Here is a 22,738-nt window from a genome sequence, read left to right on the forward strand (position 1 = left end):
CCATGAAATGCATTCACTACTGGCAGGAAGTTGCTATCGCCAGCAAGACCAATCTTCCCTGCCTTACTTTGTATCAACACACTTAGTAAATAACAACGGATGATTCAAAGGATGTATTTGGGAATTTGAATGTAATTAGATTTCAGTTAAAAAAAAATCTTAAAAACAGTTCCACCCTTGTACATCTGCTCGGTGATATTAATTTTAGAAGGTTTCATAGAAAATCACAACATTTATCAAGTGCACAAGTACAGCACAGTAACAATACAGTAAGAAGCAAATAACCACATGTAAGTAAAATTTCCCTTTCTGATTAGAGTCAGCAGAATGATCAGAAAATAAACAGTCTTTGGGCTAACAGTCAAGACACAGAAGTAAATGAATGCTTAAAGGTATATCCATGATGTCACAAAAAGAAAAATAATTTCATCTCCTCCCAAGGCTGTTCTTTCCCAGAATGTAGACTGTGATGGGTAAAAAATGCCTTTCAGCAACTTGGGCCATCTGGTTATAGATGTGCCCACAAACAATTCTGCCACATTGGGCATGTTGCCCACCCTGCCCCAGGGCTGTGGCCTATCTCCAGATCCATGGCTGAGGTTTGTATTTTTGTTGGATATAGAAGTAGCTGAGAAACTGCCTAAGATAGCAATCTATTTCAAATACTTCAGAATGAAAAAAGTTATATAAAAGGCACAAGTTATCAAAATATGTAATGAATATGTGATTAAGAGTCAGGCTTTTTATGACTTCTTATGCCTATTCAAATTTTCTGACTTCAGGTTTCAACTTCTCTCCCCTCTTTCTTTTCTCTAGCTAAGCATTTCTTGGTACCACTAGAGGGAAGCATAATCCCATGTACTTCAGCACTTTTCCTTTACTCCAAAAAGCATCCTAACACAAAGCTAAAAAGGTTCAGAATGTGCACTATGAATGCTTACAAGTAAAACAATCTAAGAGGGAAACTATATGGAACTGATTAAAAATAATGGATACCATTTGTTCAAAACTGTCCACCACTACATACTTATATTTGCCAAATTCTTTAATAATTTAATATAATATGCACATGGAAATTTTCTAATACATGCATATATGTTACTGGAGAGAGGGATCCTGCTGACTTGGTATGCTTCTAGGAATAAGCTCTTGGGGAGGTAAAGCGAGAATTCACAGGAGATGAGTTAATGTCTTACTCATCTCTAAAACGTATTTTCTTTAAAAAAAGAATTACTTTTTAATAATTTGTAGAGGAATAGATTGAAGATTCAACTATCTGACAGAAGAAACACATAGATGGCATAGACAAATGAATCAAACAGGTTCTCAGAGGTAATTTAACAAGGAAATTAAAAGACATTTAAAATTATTGGATGGGAATCAGGTAAAAGGACAAAGGCATGGGCCAGTTAAAATGGTAGAAGGAGGGATTTAGCATCAAAGATGATCTAAATGTTATGCTGGGTATTATGTCCTTGGCTGGGGCGTTGTTATAATCAGTATTTTGCATATAGAATACTCTATAGGCATCTATCTTCCCAACACTGGATGGAGGGTAATCTTCTGAAATAAATACATATCAAAATGAGAATTAAGAATTTAATCACACACACACATAAAGCAGTGCTTACAGTTAACTAACAACTGTGATTGGTAACAAAAGAGAGAAACTGAGCCCTTTACAGCAGTTCAGCTTCAAGAGGGAAGCTCACACACTTTTTCTCAAAGTATCAATTCAGGGCCAAATTAGAATTCATAGAACTGCACATGATTTGAAAATAAGTTCCTTGATAACTGAAATGACATCTTCTTGAACCTGACTGCCTATGTTCCAGGTTGCCAAAAGTTTATCAAATCTGCTTGTTTGCAATACTTGTACGTTTGTGCATGAATTACAGGTAAACATCTGCATGAATTCCATTTTTGATACATGGCTTCACAGAGAAAAAAATAAACAGAGGCAAAATGACTCAATCGCATATCAATCGCATATCAAGCATTTGTCCGTGGTTCTTCGTATACAGATAAAGGAATGAAATGGAGCCTGCATGTACCATTGTTAAAGCAGCTAATGCTTAGGTTTATTCCATTCCACATATAAAGCATAAGGCAGCTAAGGAAGTGTGCGTGGTGCTTAGTATCTTTATATGTCTATATTGGCTATGTAATTTGTAAATATCAGTTCTGAAAACGTTAGGGAAAATTGGCCCCATGCCCTTTATGATCTAAAGGACTCTGATTCAAGTCCAAAGGGCAGTATCTCCTTTTAAGGGTAAAGATTATGTCAGCTTCTCCCACGCCCCACGTATTTATGTATCCCCTGTGTGAGATAGTCTCCAAGGGGACACGTGGTAAAGAATAATCAATCATATGAAACATCCCAGTCACCGTAGATGAACTAAATACATAGCATTTCTCAAGGTGCATTTGATGGAACATTACCATTGCAAGATACTCCATGAGAAAAGGGCTATGGAGACAACTAAGTATGGGAACTACCTTAGAGTTTACATCCTCTCCTGGAGCTCACACTGCACATTAGCATAATAAAGGCTCTGAGAAATCCTACAGTGAAAAACAAAGAGAAACACACAACCAGCCTTTCCCAAGGGGACCTGAACTAGCTTTTATATTATTTGCTTAGGGTTTTCCATGATACTAATTAATGGCCCACAGAATGAATGTAATTTGCCAACAAGACTCAAAAGATTTTTGTTTGGTCTCCATTTCCCTTGGTGTGTGAAATAGTAATCCTTCAGGAAAGGGAAAGACAAGCTCTACTTACAATTCAGTGACATCTCTTGGAATACCTTTGGGCAAGACCTTCAAGGCTTTGTTGCTACATCGGACCACCGTGTCCAAGCAGGTACACTCCGTAGGACAGCGAGAGAGTGGGGAACAACTATTGTCATCATTTCCTAAATTGCCAAAAGAAATACAGGAAAACCCAGATTTGTGGCTTTGAAGATGCTAGAAGGGATTTTATGCCTTTAGCTTAACAAACACAAGAGTCTTCAGCCATATGATGACTTATGTATAGGACATTAAGTATTTACAAATCGACACCATACATTCTGTGCAGGTCTCTTTTCAGACTGCCTAGGGCAGAATTCCAGAAAACAATTCACAGTTTGTATTATCAATACGATTATAATGTTGTGTTCTTTGTTCAGTTGTTTATACAAATTATACTTTTAATTAGAATATATAAACTGAATTATGGAGAAATTGAAAAGAGACAGACATGAAGAGACATAAACGGACAGATTAGTTTTACATGGTTAGCAAAAAGTATAGGCCCCTCATTTGAAAACATACGGCTCAAATGAGCTCTTCATTTATTGCCAACAATTACAGAACCTATGTTCTACCTACATTACAGGGCTATTATGAGAATTAAATGTGATGATATACAGAGAGGACTAAAAAGTGAAAACTATTATTCTTGTTAGGTTTACTAGAATTTCTACTTTATGAGTCAATTGCTTTTATCATTGGTAGTTAAATGGTAGTTACTAAAAGAGATGCTTAGAATAGTAAAGAAAAACAAAAATGAAGCTATTTAAATAGTATCAACCACAAGTTGGAAATTAGAAAATCTTATAAAACATTCAGAAACACAAACCAAGTAGAGCTAGATGTGAGAGTACCGTCTGAGCAAGTAAGTACCCTGTTGCTAAAACAAAACAAAACAACAAAAACAAAGCAAAAAAATGCATAATAACTATCCATTGCCTGAACTATGATGTACTGTCTAATTATGCCCCACAGCATCAGAACAATCACCAGAGAGTGTCTGGTGGTCAAAGACCTGCAGGCTTTCTTACCATCATCACAAGTGAAGTCTTGAATGGCAACATCCTGGATGGGGATTTCTTTGAGGAAGTAGGGTTTCTGACATCGAGGATTTCCCGTTACAATTCTTTTCTTCCTGAGCCATTCTCCCAACCAAGCCAGGTAGCAGTTACAATTAAAAGGATTGGCCAAGAGGTTTCTAAGCACCACATGCAAACAATGCAGAGTTCAGTTTAGAGGTTCGCTTTCTGACTTCTCAAAACCCCATGCTACCATTTTCCCATACTGTATCTGTTGGAATGATTCCTTCGTAGTCTTTGTATTCACCCCACCCCCAATTCATGCTCAATCACACATAACATATGGGATGTGTTCTTTGACTGAAATATCTATGTTTGGAACATACAAAATAAGAACAATATTTTCATATAAGGATTCTTCAAATAATTTCATATGAAAAATAAAGTGAAGGTGGCAATTCAGGGTTTAGGCAGTGAATCCTGATAGATATCTCATTTAGAGATAATTTAAACTTGTCAGAGATCTGACTTACTGTCAAACTTCCCTACACTGATAATGCAGTAATTTAATATAAAGATGAAGGCTGATTACCTTATATTATTGAGTTTAACCTGACAACAGCTATTTCATTAATTTGTCATTTCAAGATTTCCATCTCTTATTTGCTCCAGAGAATAGGTTTCCCATCCGAACTGACAGCTGAGTTGATTAAATGCCAGTTATAAAAATGAACTTACTTCTACAAATCTCAATACTTTTGGCATCTCACCACTTCAGCACAAACCTATTGACAATCCCATTATTTATAAACATGCCATCTTTAATATGCACAAATTAGTCACTTGATGGAAAATGTCACATTTTATGTGGAAAGAGGATTAAGTACCTTACTGATGGATGGATGTTTCCCTCAAATTATTTCTTCAGGGACTTGAGCTATGTTGAACATGATTTTTTTCCTTCTAACTACCTTTTCAGTTAAATTAGTATTTTTAGATGCCACCATTACCAGGAAGCCATATCAGTTATAAGGTTTATCATTTCAAACACTGCTTTTTAAATACTGACATACAAGGGCCCTGAAACACTTGGAAAGTTTGTTTGTTTTCTGACACTTTCTGAGTTCTATCTGTAGACCTACAAATATTCTTTGTTCTCCAACTGTCTACATAAAATGTGCTCTTGGATAGGCTCAGCCTATTTCTTTAATATCTTCTTAATATCACAGTAAATGCCCTCTGGTGAGCTTTTATTGTTGGTCTGGTCATCCTAATATATCTCCTGTCATTGTGAATGATCCTTTTGAGTACAGTTTGTTGGCAATAACCCTATCAACTCTGTTTTTATAATACTTATATTGTGAAGACTCCAATGTGAGAGCACTGGGAAAAACAAATCTACATTTCTTTTATTTGTAAAAGAATAAAATAATTCTCAATCAAATTATAAGATTATCATTTATAAATTAAGCCACACCACATTGTTATAAAAACAAATGATTGAAAAACTACCATGATTTTTGTTAAATTTTAATATAGGATAGTAGGCAATGTTTTTAGAAAAATTAAAATAAGTTTAACATGAACAAATTTCTCCTTTTTAAAAGAAGTCTAAGTCTTTGATCTCATTTTTATGAAATGCTTAGTAATGCATTAAAATGTTATCAATAAAAGTAATAAATATAATACACTGGCTCAATTAATACATAAATGAAAACTACTTTTCATACTTACAGAGTAGATAAAGAATGGAGAGTATCGAAAGCCCCTGGTGCAATTGTAGTAATTTGATTATCATATAAAGAAAGCAAACGCACAGAACTGAGTCCTGTGAAACTGTCGTTCCCTACGCAGCTTATACGATTACTTCTCAACATCCTGAGGGGAAAAAATACAACATCATTATGGAGATAAAATATCAGGCAATCAATTTTGCCTATCTTAAGACCGAAACAACCCCTCTTTGCAAATGTGTAGCATTCATTCCTGCTTTCTGAATGTTCTCCTGTCATTAGGAATTGCTGTAGATATGTACAAGTCATCCCTTGGTATCCCTGGGAGATTTGTTTCAGGACCTCCTGCGTATACCAAAATCCGTGGCCCTCCATATCCGTGGGTTCCGCATTAACTGCGGATGCTTGAATCTGCAGATGCAGAACACGTGGATATGGAGAGCCGACTATATTAAGAACCTTGTGCTAGAATAAAATGCATAGAGTTGTCACTGATAACATTCAGTTACAAAAACTCATGAGCCTCAGCACCAGCTTACAACCCCATCTAGTGAGGGTAGAATGTTTTCCTTTAATGATACAATTATGTTGCACTCTTATATAATGTCCTAATTCACCTATAGCTCTCTAAGCCCTTGAAGCCCCATGATTTATGTATTCTAAGAAGCATTACATTTGCTGCTGAAGAGAAAGGAGGCAAAAAAGAATCAATAGCCACAGAAAATGAAGAATTGAGGGCATCTTAGGGACTTACAGCCAAGTCAATGTCAACACGGGCTGGAGGAGCCAAACTTGACTGAGCTTCCACAAAGCCTGAATAAATTATTTGTTTTGAGTTTAGACTTAAAAGGAGGCAATACTTAAGAGATCCCAGTTGTTCACAATAAAATTTCTCTTGAAAAAAATTCTGACCATTTTTTCTTTAGTCATTGCCATTAACAGGATTAACACTTTTGTCATTTCTTCATCACTGCTAAAATTTTGGCTGTTTCTCAATTCTTTTCCTAAAATGTTTATTTGTGGGGCTTAGAAAAGGAATGAAAAGCTTCTTAAAATCCCATGTAAAGATGAACAGTTGCCATAAACTTTATTCAGAATTTCTGAAAAGTTAATATTCTCCTTAATTCTTCTAGACATGGGTTGATCACCCTGCTAGAAGACTGCAAAAATAACAACAAAGCATTCCTTTAAAATTCTAGATTGTCCTATAATAAATAAGAAATATCAGCTGTTGCATTCTGCTAAGTCACAGATAACAAGAAAGGATAATGCCCTCCTTATCAAGGCATAGTTTTACGTTAGGAAACAAATGCACAACAGAAAAGTAGTCCTATCAGTACTATCCTTTGTCATAAATAGGAAAGAACATTTGGTCTTAATCTTGTTGGAGTCACAGACTCCTGGGAAAAGTCGAAAAAAGCTTTGCTTTCCATCACTGGAAAAATCCACAAGCACACATATGTACCACATTTTGCCTGCAACGTCGGGGGTTCAAAGACCCACTGAAATATGTACATGTACGAACTAAGAGGTTTACTAGTCCTAAAGGGTTGGGAAGTCTACAGGCAGTGAGGAGGGTCTTGTCAAAATCTTTATAGCTCCAAGCTGAAAGAGACCACTTAAAGCAATAGCTATGTCCCCATAAACCCACAGAAGGCCTTTTAATACTCTTAGCTTGGTCTAAATGATCTGTTTTGCTGCTTGAGGTACAGTGGGATTAAGTAGAGAGTCAGTGGGTGTCTGTCTCAGGTGCCAAAACACAAGAGGCACAAAAACACTGCTAGAAATATAACAAAGGAGAAGGCTGAATTTAGAGAACTCGTCTCACAGAGAGTCCTGTGACTGGACCTAGCCAGAAAAAAATACTTTGATAAACTCTTTGGAGTGGTGTTATGGACAGAACTGTGTCCCCCTAAAATTCATATCCTGAAGCCCTAACCCCAATATGACTGTATTTGGAGACAGGGCCTTTAGGGAGGTCGTTAAGGTGAAATGAGGCCCTAAGGGTGGGGCCCTAATCTGATAGGACTGGTGTCCTTAGAGGAAGGGGCCCCAGAGCTCTCTTTTCCCACACACAGAGGAAAGGCCACGCAAGGACACAGCGAGAAGGTAGCCATCTACAAGCCAAGGAAAGAGTCCTCACCAGAAACCAACCCTCTCAGCACCTTGATCTTGGACTTCCAGCCTCCAGAACAATGAGAAAACAAATTCCTGTTGCTTAAGTCACTTATCTTGTTACAGCAGCCCAAGGCTATCTATCTAATGTAGGTAGTTACAGGTTCACCCCTCATCCTCTCCTCCCCATCCCAACACACACTGCCCCCTTAAGGAGAAGGTTCTAGTTACAAGTCACTTGGCTACTATTTAAGAAGGGAGGCTTTTGCCTGCTGCAGGATTTATGTTTTGCTGAGTTACCTGAGGCAGCTTGGGGAAGGGGAATAGGGGCAGGAGTAGATATAACCACCTGTGGTATATCTTCTCTGTCCGCTTTCTACACTCCCAGGATCTCCTCCATAAAAAGACCAAAGGGATATTTGCATTACATTTTGCATTTCGAAGGGACTCCTAGTTAGCCCATGGGAGCGGTCAGCAGGTTGCAGGTTGGCTGTGTTGGACGGTTCGGCTCCAGGCTACCCCAGGAAGCTCAAAGAACATACTTCTCCTTTCATGGGCAGGGGCTTCTTTGAGTGGGATGTGAATTGGGGATGCCGCTGGCTGGGGAAATGCCCTCTCCCTCTACATCTGATAAAGGGCAGGCAATGAACTTCCTTGGCTCTCGGTTACCCTGGGCACGCATGGCTCTTGGTGGCTGCGCGGGGCAGGGTGAGGGTTTGGGGGAGACAGTGGAGCTTGGCCTCTCTCCACTGCAATTCCCAAGGGCGTGTCTTGGTTACAAATAATTTCCTTCGTGTCTTCCAAAGGCTTCAGAGTTTCGTTGGTGTCTCTTCCAATGTTTAGGCCACCACTTTTGTCAAACATAATTTTATGCTTTAGAGATTATGAAAACTACACATACACACAGAAGAAAATTCAAGTAACTCAAAGTGTTGTCCTTACTCGTCAATTCAAGCCCCATCTTCCTTGGCCAACAACCTTCTGGAAACATACAGGATTTCTTTTTCCCAACCTCCCTACTGCTGAGTAAGTAGACATACGCTTAGCATGTTTTCTTTGAAATAGACAGTAAAAGATATACCACCAGCCAGTTTCTCTCTTTTTCACTAAGACCTTGCAGGGGCAGATGAAGGCAGTCTCCAGCTAGGCTTATTCTGCTGCAGGTGTTGGAGTGGGTTCTGAAGCTAGCGACCTTGGGCCAAGAGAGAGTATTAGGTGGAGGTATTTGAGGAAAAGGAAAGAGAATGATTGTTCTGAGGAAGAACAGAGGAGCCAGATCTGTACAAGCACTGGAGCAAAGATAATCTTTTTTGTTGAGGATTCAACAGCCAGGAGAGGTTCTTATGATCATTTGCAAGCAGCATAATGAAGTCAGAGGTATCAGGGACAAAGACTGTTTTTTTTTTTTTTAATAAATTAATTTATTTATTTTTGGCCTTGTTGGGTCTTTGTAGCTGCGTGGGCTTTCTCTAGTTGCAGTAAGCGGGGCCTACTCTTGGTTGCAGTGTGCAGTCTTCTCATTGCAGTGGCTTCTCTTGTTGCAGAGTGTGTGCTCTAGGCGTGTGGGCTTCCGTAGTTGTGGCACACGGGCTTAGCTGCTAAGCGTGCGGCCTGTGGGATCTTCCCGGACCAGGGCTCGAACCCATATCCCCTGCATTGGCAGGCGGATTCTTAACCACTGTGCCACCAGGGAAGCCCCAGGGACGTTTGCCTCTACAAAATGTGTGTGTGTGTGTGTGTGATAGAGAGAAAGAGAGAGAGAGAGATACAGACAGAGAGAGAGACAGATATAGAGAGACAGAGACAGAGCAGAGATCGGGGGGATGAGGAAGAGCAGGAGCTATCCCCACCTCCCCGGAATATAATGACCTGGGAATTACAATCCTGTGGTAGAAGAATCACAATGCAAATAAGAATACTTACAAAGTTTTGAGGCTTTCCAATCCCTTGAACATCTTATGCTGAACATTTTCCAAACGATTACTCGTGAGAAGTATTTCGTTTACACCAGCTGCGCCTTCAAATGCTCCCTCTTCAATGTCTGTGATCTTATTGTTGCTAAAGTTTCTAAATAAAAATGGTTGAAACAAATATTTGAAACAATTTCTTTCTGACAATGAGGGCACTGAGACAACATGTCTGATCATTCTCTTCTACTGAACGAACGTCTTCCACAAAAACTCTAAGCTCTTCACTGCCTGGCATTCCCAAGGCTCTGAAAAGTCACCACTTCCTGATTCCATCAAGCCAAACTGATAATAATACAAAGGAGAAATATCTATGCTGAAAAGTACCAGCCTGATCAATGATCTGCCAGGGCCCCCAGGGATATAAAACTCTTGAGGTCAGGTACTGAGTTGTGTAAACTTTTATGTTTGCCACCACACTTACTAAGAAACTTTTCAAAGAAGTGCCCGATTAAAACTGTTGAATGAATTAATGACTCAAAGAAGACAACTGGATAGAGAAAAGAAGGAAAGACTAAAATATGTTTGCATTTAGATAGCATCAGAAATGTATCTGAATATGAGATTGTTCCCAGTTAAACTCCTCATGTAATAATATGTCAAAACCACCAACTTATGCCAGTATTTTGTATGATACAAAATACTAAGGCTTGCCCAGAGGGCAAGAACATCCAGTTGAGGTAACATCTTCCTTTAGGTTCTCTCTCTTTCTCAAGGCTCACTCCAAGACCAGGGATGCCCACAGAACAAGGATCATTTTTAGGTACCATTTTATTCCTTTCAGAGCACACTGCACATAGCAGCTGCTGAATAAATATGTATTGAATTGAAAAGCATCTTAGGGCTAAAAAGAAAAAGCAGTTAACGTCAGTGAAAAAGGAGCACAGTTAAGAACTTAGAAACTCTTTGGGAGGCAGTATAATATGTGGCTCAAGTGCACAGGAAATGCTTTCAGTCTGCTCTGCCACTTCTAGCCTTTGTGACTGTGGGCCAGTTACATATATGAAAGCACAGATATCACACAAGTATGCTTCTTTCCTTCTCCTGATGTTTCCTGTTATGTGGAGGGTTCTCCACGGACCCTCACTCTTGGCCTCTGTCCTGTCCCTCTTTCCATCCACCTTGGGTGGGGGAGGGTTACAGTCGGAGTGTTGCTGAAACTGCTGAGCTTATCAACTTATTTTAAAATATGAGTTGCGGACATGTAGTAACACAAATGAGCTATCAAGCCAGTTTACCAATCATTAATTTTGACTATCTTCTAATGAAAGTTTAATGAAGCAAAAAGTCAAACAGTTGACATGAACGTGCTGAAAGAGAAAGAACAGCATGGTTTGGGGAACAGTAAAGGAAGTTACAAAACATTACTGAACTCATCTCTAATGCGCTAAGTTTGCTGGATTCCTGCTGTGGCCACGTAACAAACCAGCTGTCTGAGTTAAAGTAAGATGCTAGGGTTCTGCTACAGAAAACATGGTTACCATCACTGGAATACATAGGAAAGAGCCAATTACTTAGGTTCCTCTCAGAGTTTACCCTAAATTCATGTCACAGGTGGTCACTGTATAGACATGTCTCTGAATCTTTTATATCTTCCAATTTCCTAAGAAATCTAAATAAAACTGCAAAGGTATAAGAAAACACAACACTACAGATATTTTAAAAGATGGCTAATATACGGCTTACATTTTACGTAATTGAGGAAGTTTCTTGAAGATGCCTGTAGCTTCCAACACTGTAAATTCATTATTATTGAGGCGTCTAGGGAAAACAGAAACAGAAAAGTTTCATTCCCAACAGTCAGGAAGAGATTAAATTTTATTTCTCGTACAGAATTATAACATTATTTAATGAATATCCTAAAGCAAAATATAGGACACATATTACAGAAAATTTGTGGGAAGTACAGATTTTTTCCAATTTATCCCATATTTTAATGACCAAAATAAAACATATTAAGAAGCACGTAGTAAAGAAAACCAATCATCGAAATTCAAAACCAACTCTCATTCAGTAATCTGTAGAACCAAGTTTCTCAAGTTTTTTTTTCCACTATTACCCCTGCCTCCAAAAGCACTTTAGGATATTTTTTTTCTAGTCACTTCTCCATAAATATGTATCAACAGCTTTACTGATACACGTTTACACACCACAGAATGTACCCTTTTAAAGTGTACAAGTCAGTGGTTTTTAAAATATTCACCAGCTTGTGCAACCGTCTTTGCTTCCTAATTCCAGAATATTCTCATCATCCAAAAAAGAAACCCCATACTCATCAGCAGTCATTCTCAGTTTGCTGCCCCCCACTGCCTCAATCCCTGGCAACCACTAATTCACCTGCTGTCTCTGTGGATTTTCCTATTCTGAATATTTCTTATAAATGGGATCACACAAAATGTGGCCTTTTGTGTCTGTCTTTTTTCACGTGGCATAATATTTACAAGGTTCTTCCATGTTTAGCATAGATTAGTACTTCATTCTGTTTTATGGCCAAATTACATTCCATCGTGTGGACATACCACATGTGTTTATCCATTCATCAGCTGATGGATATCTGAGTTGCTTTCACTTCTTAATCATTATAAATAATGCCGCTAGGACACTGGCATACAAGATTTTGTATGGCTGTATGTTTTCAATTCTTTTCGTTATGTACGTTGATGTGAAATTGCTGTGTCACATGGTAAATCTATGCTTAACTCCTTGAGGAAGAGCCCAACTGTTTCTCAAAAGTGCTGCATCGTTTTACCTTCCCACCAGCAATGTATGAGGGGTCCAATTTCTCTCACCTGTTACTGTCTTTTTTTAAAGCCATTCCACTGGTTGTGAAGTGCTACCTCATTATGTGGTTTTTTTTTTTTTTTTTTCTCATTATGGTTTTGATTTGCGTTTTCTTCATGCCTAATGATACTGGGTAATTTTTCATGTGCTTATTGCCCATTTGTATATCTTCTTTGGAGAAATGTCCATACAAATAATTTGACCACTTTTTAACTGGGTAAGGTACATTTTAATTGTTGGGTTGTAAGAGCCCTTTATATATTCTGGATATGAGTCCCTGAGCAGATGTATATATATATATTTTAGATATATGTTTTACAAATATTTTCTTCCCAGTACTGATTTTTAAAGGTATAATTAAAAAAACACTTAATTTCATAAAACACACACAACCTTTGCTGAAAGATGAATTAGATATGAATTTCTAAATTCCTGAGTGACAAGTAAACTTATTTAAAGTGTTATCATGCTGGAAGATAAAATTTGAATTACTGTTTGTAGTATTATTGGAAGTAAATGTAACTCCCTCCATGATAGTAAATAGAGAGTTCAGGGCTTTTACTGCATGGTCTCCATGCATTTCTAAAGTCCTGGACCTATGAAATAGCTTCATGAACTAACAGAATTTTAAAAAGCATCATTATAACCACTAGGTAGTGAGTTTCTGTCATCTTTTTGAAAGCATTATATTATTTTTAATTATTCAAATTGCTTAAACAGGCATGAGTATAGGCACTGTGGGAGATAAACTATAAAACACAATCTCTGTCATCAAGGGGCTATAATCTAGTTGAAGACAAGAGAATTATACATGCACAAAAAGACAACCAGCTCTGCAAAGCAGTTAATGAAAAATACCAGATGGTGCTAGACATAAACATCGCTAAGATGTTCTAAAAATGATGAGGTTTTACTAGGTTTTTCTGGGATTTTTAGAAACACTAACATTAAATGTCATACTTTTATAAATAAAGTCAGTGAAGGCCAACATACATGGGCACAGAATCTATAAATGATTCAAACATATTTTAGAACCTCGTATGTGCTAGGCCCTATGTTAGTGTTATAAATATAGATCTGATTACACTCTGTCTTTTTAGCTTTTCCTGCTATGATATCCGTTGTTCAGAAAAAAACTATCCTTTGTGCTTCATACTTGGTAAACATTGAATCCTACCACTTGTGAGTCAGTGAAGTAGCATAGCTGATAAAAAAAGGACTCTGATTGAATTCACAATTAACACAGATTCAAAATGGTGACTCCGAACTATTTTATTTGGTTGCTGAAAAGACTACATTAAAAATCTATTAAGTGCTTAGAAATGGGTTTGGATATAAGTAATATCCAAGAAATAAATATCAAATGAATGTATTATTATTAGCACTACTAAGTGCTAACTGAATTTTTGAGAGGTGAGTTAATTTCTATAGTTGTACCTTGGGCCAGAAAGATGAAGTAAGAAAGCCTCTAATACATATACTTGTACAAAGAAGAGTTATGCCAATGTGTGTCAATTAAAATTAATGTAATTATTGAGAATGAAAGGGCAAGACAAAAATCCCAATGCTTTGATGTTTTCATTCCTTCCCTCCCAAACCGGATTTTGTTGGGAGATAAACTTACAGCTCTGCAGTGTACTGGGGAATGTGGTCTGGGATTTTGGTGAGTTTTTGATTGGAGCAATCTACTGTGGTCCCTTCACAGCGGCACTTTTCAGGGCAAGCCAGATCGGCAAAGCAGTCCCCGCTTAATTTTGATCGATAATCTTCTGTACCTATTGAGGATTCAAGCCAGAAGAGAAGATACTGAGTCTGAAGGTTAGAATATTTGTTTATTTGTAGGAAGAAAAAAGTAAGATAACTATAGATTATGCAGCAGGGAGACAACTTGGGGAATTTTGGTCAATGGATGTCAGGAGAGGGTTAAAACAAGGGCTTGGAATTTGCTGGAAAAAAGAGTAACCAGATTCACAGGACAGGAAAACATTAACAGAGTTGAGCTTTTCACAGCTGTACTTTCTGCTGATCCAGTTATGAGCCATTCTAGACTATTTGACAGCTAATCACACAATGGCTACTAGTCGTGAAAAAGTTTATTTTTTCTCTGAGTCAAGAATTTAAAATGTATCCAGTAATAAACATATGCCTAGATATCATTTTCAATTAGGGCTTTCAAGGCAAATAGATGGACTCAGGTTTTTAAATTTTCTATGGTCTTTTATTATTCTCTCCCTCTCACATAATCTTCAGAAATGCTTAAAAAGCCCTCTTTTGTTCATTTTGATTTTATAAAAAGAAACAAGTAAATCCTGATTTAAGCCTCAGCAGCTTGTCATGCTGTAGAAAGCTGCGTGACGTTCCATGGTGCTTGACGGAACCATGTTTTACTCATACCTGGCAACCACATGGTTAGATCAAGCACAACAGAAAATCTCGCTACATAACCACTACACCATCCACTAGGCCAAAGGTAAGACCAAGAGGAAAGATGAAGGGAAGCAGGAGAAAAGCTACAGACGTTCTGGAAACGTAATACTGTTTACATGACATGCATTCTCCCCGCAGAATGTTTATGACCATAGTAAGAGTATTACTACCGAAGATGCCCTGGAAACACAAAGAAGGGGCTATACTGAAAGGTGCCTCCAACGTTCCTCAGAACTGCAGAATGGAAACAACAGCTTTCGGGAACAACATCCAGGAAGAAGTTGAAGGTGCGCTACAAGGACAACAGAGAGGCTCAAAAGATCTGTGGTTTCTTCTTGGAAAAAAAAAAAAAGGGTGCAAAAGAGTGAGACTAAAAGAAGATACATCAGGATTGAAAAGGGAGGATATCATGTTTCAGATCAGACACTTTTACTTACAGCCAAAATGGTGAATTCCTGCAAAAGTAAAGATCACCAAGAAGGAAAGAAAGACAGTAAACCCAGTTAAGATTCACATACACGTATATAAAACTCACTCAGGTCTCTTCCTTCCTCCCTTACTGTGGCAATTATCGGGGAATGGCCTGGTGTGACAAGAATCATCATGCTTTGTAAACTTTCATAATCATTTTTTGAAGCACAGTGGTCTTACAGGAAAAGCAATGGCATACAAGATGCACAGCACAAATTAAGTTCTTGTCAATTCCTCTAAAAAAATGAAGTCTCCACAAGATAAATTTTCTTTGAGTGCTCACTGTAATCTCTAGATGCCATCCAGAATGGTGGTAGGCAAGTAGACATGTAAAATGAAGTGAAAAACTAATCGTGAGATCTTCAAGAACTATCACTGGAACACTTGGATTAAACCTTAGGTTGTGGCTTACATGCTTCGTAATGATCTTTCCAACTTATAAATAATGTCACTTAATTGAAATGGAATCAGGATCGCGGAAGAAGTTTGCAAAGCTGAATATAACAGTTTCAATACATTTGCCAATTAATGCTGTGGCATTTACTGAGGATCTGTTGTATTGTAGTTTAAGCTTTCATTTAAAACGTGAAATAAGGAAATACAGGGAACAAAGTCTAAGTGACAGATACACGAGGTATTTTACATTGAAAATAATCTGCATTCAATGCAATGGCAATGCTTATTTTATGGTTGCTCTTTAGGCAAGCTCATATTTTAATTAAAATCTGGAAAAAAAAAGGGAGGAGAGGCCCAAAGAATTCTTCTGAGTCCTGACTTCTATAATTATTTGTTTAAATCATGTAAATTGAATGACCAGAAACTGACAATTAAGCCATGATATCTGATATAAAAGTTGTTTTTTTTTTTTTTTTCCCAAACCTACTTTGGCTGCTGTTAGTAAGAGGGCAAAACTGTATCAGAATTTATGAAAACAACCTGACTTTTGTTCCTTATTTGGTGAATTTGAAATATTAATTTCTAAATTATTGATAAAGCATATTTAAATGTGACAGATTAAATAATTTGATAATTATATTCACTTCTCTAATTTGGGGATTTAAGTAATATCGATGTTTTATCCTATAGGGGTTCTGGTTTTCAAAATGGCATTTTCTGGGTAATAGCTATCAGATGACTTTCTACTTAATAATTGGGTAAAAACACTGAATTTTAAAGATTGCCAATGAAGGCCAATCAACTGTTCTTTTCAACATGTTACTTCTTATGCAGCCAGTGCAATATATATATTACTGATCATTCAAGTCAAAATATGTAATGAAACAAAATCTCTTAAATGCATACAATTATTCATATTATAATTCAACAATGGCAAGCAACGCATATCTCCTTAAAATAGAGACCAAACCCAGAGTTCTTCTTAAGAAAATAAGTATGTTTTTGCATACTAACACCTTATAAATATTTTTTTAATTTATAACTATTAAGATATATTATAGTCTAGAATAGACCCAGGATATTGTAAATGTAGCCAACGAACTACTAACATGTATTTTTATATAATGGTTTAAAACAAACAAGTCAAGAGGCATTTTACACAATTGGCAGGCAAGGAAAAAATAAGTAAAGAAACATATTTCAAAGAGCTAGTTCTAGAATCATCAGCCTTGATAGTGTTAAGACTGCAGTGGTAAAACATTTCAATTATTTTTCTAAGAAATATCTGCCTAAGTTATCCAAGGCATTTGGTGCCCATGAACTTCTGATGCTTTCAGGATGGATGTCAATATTGTTTTTGTGGAGTTATTATACTGTGACTCCAGGGATGTTAAGAATTTTAAATCACAAGCAAAGTACAACTGCACATAAATCAGCAGGAAGTTGCTGCTTTGGTATAAAAAGTGAAGCAACAGCAAGCAAAGTAAAGCAAAAAGTAAGGGATACTTTTTTAGTATAAAAAAATCTCTATAAAAAAGTAAATCTCATGATGGAAAACAGTTCTGTGTTTGTAACTGATTTCATGTAGAACTAGTTCTTTGACAACAGAAAGGTCTCTGTCTTTAAAACCAGCTTAAGATGCTATATTTTAAAAACAGGTTGAAAGGGCAGATATACAACATAAGGAGAGAAAATTATTTAAGTAGAAAGCCATAGATTGAAACATTTTAGCTACTGTGAGAAATTTCAGATAATGTGCCAAAGTGAGAGAGAGAGAAAAAGGTGGGAGTTTAATAGTAATATGTTTAACATCAGAAGCTGCATGCAAAGGTCAGGTTTTCAGGAAACAGCTACAAGTGATCTATGCAGAAGGAAATCTAGCTACAGAGTACCCACTGGATTTTCCAAAGCATGCATATCAAAGTTTTAGAAGCTACGTTTTATAAGGTGAGGAAAAGGTGTCTGCAGTTAGTCCTACTACCGAGCAAAACCTACCTGGAATGAAATACTGTTCTTTAGCTAAATAAAAAAAGAGAAAAAAAATAGAAGATGCACCTGAATGTCAGCAAGCAGAGATATGAGTTATATTAGATTAAGAATGGACTAAAGTTACTATAGATAATTAAGTGAAAAATGTATATTCACAGCAGTGGCTGAAGTATAATCATGTACAGTGAGTAGGAAATGCATCTGGAACCATGGACAATAAAGGGCTTTGTTTTGATATTAGCTTTTTAGTATAAATTAACTGCCGAATGTGAAATAACTCCTGGAATAGTTAGGTAGCATACTACCCAAAACATATAGAATGCATTTTATTATGAGAAGATAGAAAAGATTATACCTAAGCAAACAGTAAATTTCAATGTTTCTCTTTAATATTAATAAAATGCATCTATATTTCACTTTTTATAAGTAAATGTAATATTCCCAAAGTGTTAAAAGATGGCCTTTTGGAAAAAAAATGTATCCTCACAGTCCTATTCAAAATGCGAGAATGCTAAACAAGAAAACGGCATTCGGTGTGAGAAGCAAGGAATCCGGAGCTTTTTTTCCCCCTACTTCTGAGCCTGAGCAAATCAAGTAACCAAATCTCAGTTCACTTTCTTAAAGAAATGGAAACATGATTAATTACCTTACATTGCTCAATGAAAAACAATACAACAAACGTGAGACTTACAGCCTTTTAAAGGCACTGAGTTAGCTAAAAGGTCCCTGTTAAATTCAAACCCTGGGATTATAGTATGAAGTATCCAGGCGTCTTTTTTCTTTATTTCTTCTGCTGGATAGTGTGTTAAAAAGGTTACATGTAGGAGTGCTATATGAATTGCGTCTACAGTTCTTTTCCTTCATGGGCAGAAGAAAAAGAAATACGATTCTGCAATGTTTGGTAATTCAGCTCAAGGCCAGCTGTCTCTACATCTCACTACTGTTTTGGGTAACGCTGGGGAAATGTCACACAGAGTAAGAAATTACCTGAACAACGGAATTTCTTGCTTTTGATCTGTCCGATTCTTTTATTTGCCAGACGCCGGGGGCTGGTGCAGCGGGCACCACTGGTCTCGATTGGGTTGGTATGAAGATAATCCGCCAGCCACTTGAGATGGCAGTCACAAATAAAGGGGTTCTGGGCCAAATGCCTTTCAGAAACACATACAGAACACTTTTACACATGACTTGCAATGAACTCAACTCTCACATTCAGAGTGAATACAATGGTCATCACGTTTGATCCAAATCCTATGTACATACATGGTTTGAATGGCACGGAGAGGTGAAAAGGTCCCCTTGGCCATGGTCTGAAGCTTGTTGTCGTATAAGGAGAGAAGGTTCAGGTTGTGCAGATCCTGAAAAGCATCTACCCGAAGGCAGTTTATCTTGTTGGCATTCAATAATCTGTTTGATTAAATAGTCGTAGAATTAAAGTGTAGCATCTCATTAACCCATCTTCAAGACTCTGTTGTTCTTGAGAAAATCCAATCAAGAAATCCATTTCTTTTACCCTCAACATTAAGTAATCATTGAGGTATCACAGGCTGAAGATTTGGGGTCATGGCAGATAAAGCATGGGTCATGTCTAATGACTGGATTGCCTAAATCTAGTGGTACTTATACATTTATTCAACAAAAATTATTAAATATATTCTCTGGAATGTGTAGAAGTACAGCAATAGACAAAGGTGGGTGAGAGCCAGTGTCTCCTGTCAAGGGTGCCATAAAGTTCTCATAAAACATTAGTCCCTGGAGCTGCTCTGTGAAAAAGAAGTTCAGTCCATTCTCAAAACGGTAGCCGGAGTGAGACTTCTAAACACAGACCAGATTACATCACTCCTCTCTCAAAACCATGAAACAACTCCCCGTTTGCTCTGAATAAAACCTAAGACTTGACAACAGCCCATAATGCCCAATGGGATCTTTGGTTCCTTTTTTGAACTTTACAACCTCCAAGTTTTCTATTCCTGGCTGTTTCAGCTCCAGCCACACAGGTCTCCTTGCCAGACTCTCTTCTCTGCTTGGAACACTCTTTTCCCAGATGTCTGCCTGGTTAACTATGTTGCTTCTTCGAGTCGGCTGCAATGTCACCTTTTCCATTCAGCCTCCCCCGGCCACTCCCTCCAATGCCGTCAGCCTGTCTTTGCCCCTCCCCTATCCTTAGCATCTCAATTCCTTTACTTTAATCTACTTTTTCTATTTTCTTAAATACACATTTCCTTCTGTTACGTGTGGTTTGCTTATTTATTATGTTCTTGCTGACTGCCATTTGCATGAACCCTCTCCCAAGGGTATAAGGTCCAGACAACAGGGATATTAGTCTATTTTGTTCCCTGATGTTTCCCACATGCCTGGCATGTGCTAGGTGCTCAATAAATATTTGTTGTTGAACGACTACTTTATAATCCTCTTGGAGAGTGGCATTATCACACGGAAGACCCTCATTCTGCATTATACATATCCATTTTACTTGGTTTAACATAATATCCCACAAACTTGTTTTTTCTCATATATACCAGTGGTATTCTGCATCAATATTCTGTGGAACTGTGGTTTACAGATCATACTTGGGCAAACGTCATTCTTGTAGGTTATATGTCCCTGTGTCTGCACTTGTATTCATGCTTCCCTCACCTTTGGGAGTATACTTGCCCGACTCTCCACCTGCCTCAACCTTCTGGCCTATCAAGGTCTCACAGAAGGCCCACCTTCTCCAGAACAAGACTTTTCCAGAATACAACTGCCACCCAACTAATGTATTCCTTCCTCTAGGAAGTCAGTCAGTGCTACCTAGTCTTGTCAACTATTTTATACAGGCCCTCATGCTTGCCCAAAGACAGTTTAGCCCTCCGGGGGCAGAGAATTTTTTTGATACTTCTTTTTCTCTGTCACCATTCAGTTCAGAGCTTTGATACTTAGAACTTTAACAAATATTTAGTAGCTCAAAAAATATGTGCTATGTGGTTTGGGTATGATGCTTTCTTACCTAACACACTGAAAACTGTTTTCCCATTTGCCCACCAGAATCTGTGTAATTCAGGGTATTTCAGTTTTACTTGCCTTTTTAAGACCTCAACTCCCTGCACATGCAAAGCCAGGACTTTCTGGTGGTGGTTCTCCCTGCTCTACTCTTTTTTATCCTCCTTCAGAAACTGCAGTTTTGGCTTTCTCTGTGATCTATATAATGCTTTCTTAAGAGCTTAGAGGCATGGTTTGAGGTGTGGACTGATTAATCCTATACCTCCCCACTTGGGGCCACAACACACGGGCCACTGGCCATGTTCCCTAACTAGTCAGCTAACTAAGAAAGGAGTTGTACAGCACAATGCTAAGGACAAGGAAAAGATGCGGAGCCTGGAAGACAACTAAAAAAAGTGCCGTTCTGAGCATTTTGTACTTAGTTTACATTCAGGTGGTCCAGAAATTAGGGGGGAAGTACTGAACACTACTTTCTTTTGTTCCTTCCATTTACCTACTTCTTCTCCTCAATATCTCATCTGTTCAAGCAGATCTAAGATGTTTAACCTAACCAAATTCTCAACTAACCGTAAAGAGTCAATTGTGCCACGTTAGCTCTGGCAGGCTTAGTCTGGAGATAGAACTTAAGGCAGAGGGAGAAAGCTGGCTTTTTTAGTAAGGTTTATCTACATACAGATTCCCAGTGTTTATCAACCCACTTGTTACATCAACTACCAATAAGTGTGTGTGGAAAGAAAAAGGTGCCATTTTTAGTGTTGGTACCAGGCAGGACAGTGGTAGCAAGAGAATGTAAGTGAATGGTGAGGAGAATAATGCTAAGAAAATGTGAAAGAATGACACAAAAGTAAATAACAAATAGGCAACACTTGGCTATAGTACCTAGCTATACCTATGATGTATATAGAGTCATCCTATTCAAGATCAGAAACAATATTTGCTAACTTCACTGCAAATGAAGGGTTAAAAAATAACTTGATGCCCAAATAAAGTCACTAGGTCACAAAGGTCAGTATTTATCATGACTGATTGGTCTGTTGTAAAATCAATTTATTGAGTTATGTAGCATTAAGAAGAGAGAGAATGGAACAGAATTCACAGTACTATACATAGTGAGGTTAAACAGTTTTGTTAATGATTTGTTTCGTTTGTGTGTCTGTATGTGTATATGTATGAACTGTGTTGTGATATAAAATATGTTTCTGCATAATAATGAAAAGTTTAAAATGTGGATAACAGGATGTAATTATAAACATACATTTATCAAGTAAGGAAAAAAAAAACAACCTTTGGGCTGTTTGTGAGATTAGGAATAAATTTTTACCAAGTAAGTGGTTCAAACCCCAACTCCAACAAATACACACATCCAAAAGAGAAAATAGCATTCTAAACTTAAGAATTTTAAAGTAGACTGACTGTGAGCTAGTTGAGAGAAGAAATTATATCATATTCATCTTTTTATACACAGCAGCTAGGTCAGTGTGTGCCCCAAATGAGATACCCTATAAGTGTTTGGTGATTTGAATAGATTTTGATGGTCCAACACTAACAATCTTAGTATTAGCATACTTTTTCAATCTCATTTTCATATGAGCATTAATTAAGACATCTGGGGTCAAGTCTTATTCTTATAAATATGTATCATAAATACTTCTTTTGAGACAAATAAGTTGTAGCTATTCTCTAAGCAGAGTGGTCTTTAAAGTCCAGGAAATTGACAGATAATTCTCTCACTAAAGATTAATTTGAGTGTTACCACTCTGTCCTAGGCTACTAAACACCATCTTTGTGTTGGGGGATGTTATTCTAGTACTGTCACTGTTGCAGATTCTTTGGACAAAGGTGGATAAACATATTACCAAGTCTTTCTCCTTTCCAACTATTGGTAAATCAAACCAGAGAAATTTCATAAAGGGCAAGGATTCCACAGACTATAAATGAAAGGACAGCCAGGATGCCCACATTTATGACAATGTGGAAAGAAAGGTTTGGGAACAATTTCAAAGTGTTGTGTCTTCAAATAAATAACCATCATCAATGTTAGCTCCACTAGACTAATCTTTTC

At 37.5% G+C, this 22,738-nt stretch overlaps 1 protein-coding gene across 3 annotated transcripts in view; it reads right to left on the bottom strand.

The window, feature by feature from the left end:
- The window catches only part of SLIT2 (slit guidance ligand 2), a 379,714-nt gene that overhangs the window by 69,982 nt on the left and 286,994 nt on the right, over nucleotides 1-22,738 (bottom strand). For 2 of the 3 annotated variants that reach the window (XM_059923270.1, XM_059923272.1), the window contains 9 exons: nucleotides 18,958-19,101; nucleotides 18,682-18,845; nucleotides 17,701-17,724; nucleotides 14,036-14,186; nucleotides 11,317-11,391; nucleotides 9,587-9,730; nucleotides 5,550-5,693; nucleotides 3,828-3,994; nucleotides 2,786-2,918 (listed from right to left, as the gene is read on the bottom strand). In XM_059923270.1, coding sequence (XP_059779253.1) covers nucleotides 2,786-2,918; nucleotides 3,828-3,994; nucleotides 5,550-5,693; nucleotides 9,587-9,730; nucleotides 11,317-11,391; nucleotides 14,036-14,186; nucleotides 17,701-17,724; nucleotides 18,682-18,845; nucleotides 18,958-19,101 — 1,146 coding nt within the window. The remainder of the gene's footprint in view (nucleotides 1-2,785; nucleotides 2,919-3,827; nucleotides 3,995-5,549; nucleotides 5,694-9,586; nucleotides 9,731-11,316; nucleotides 11,392-14,035; nucleotides 14,187-17,700; nucleotides 17,725-18,681; nucleotides 18,846-18,957; nucleotides 19,102-22,738) is intronic. The other variant, XM_059923271.1, reaches the window with a different exon arrangement.

This window comes from Balaenoptera ricei, chromosome 5 (assembly GCF_028023285.1).
Source record: "Balaenoptera ricei isolate mBalRic1 chromosome 5, mBalRic1.hap2, whole genome shotgun sequence".
In the NCBI taxonomy this organism is placed as follows: Eukaryota; Metazoa; Chordata; class Mammalia; order Artiodactyla; family Balaenopteridae; genus Balaenoptera; species Balaenoptera ricei.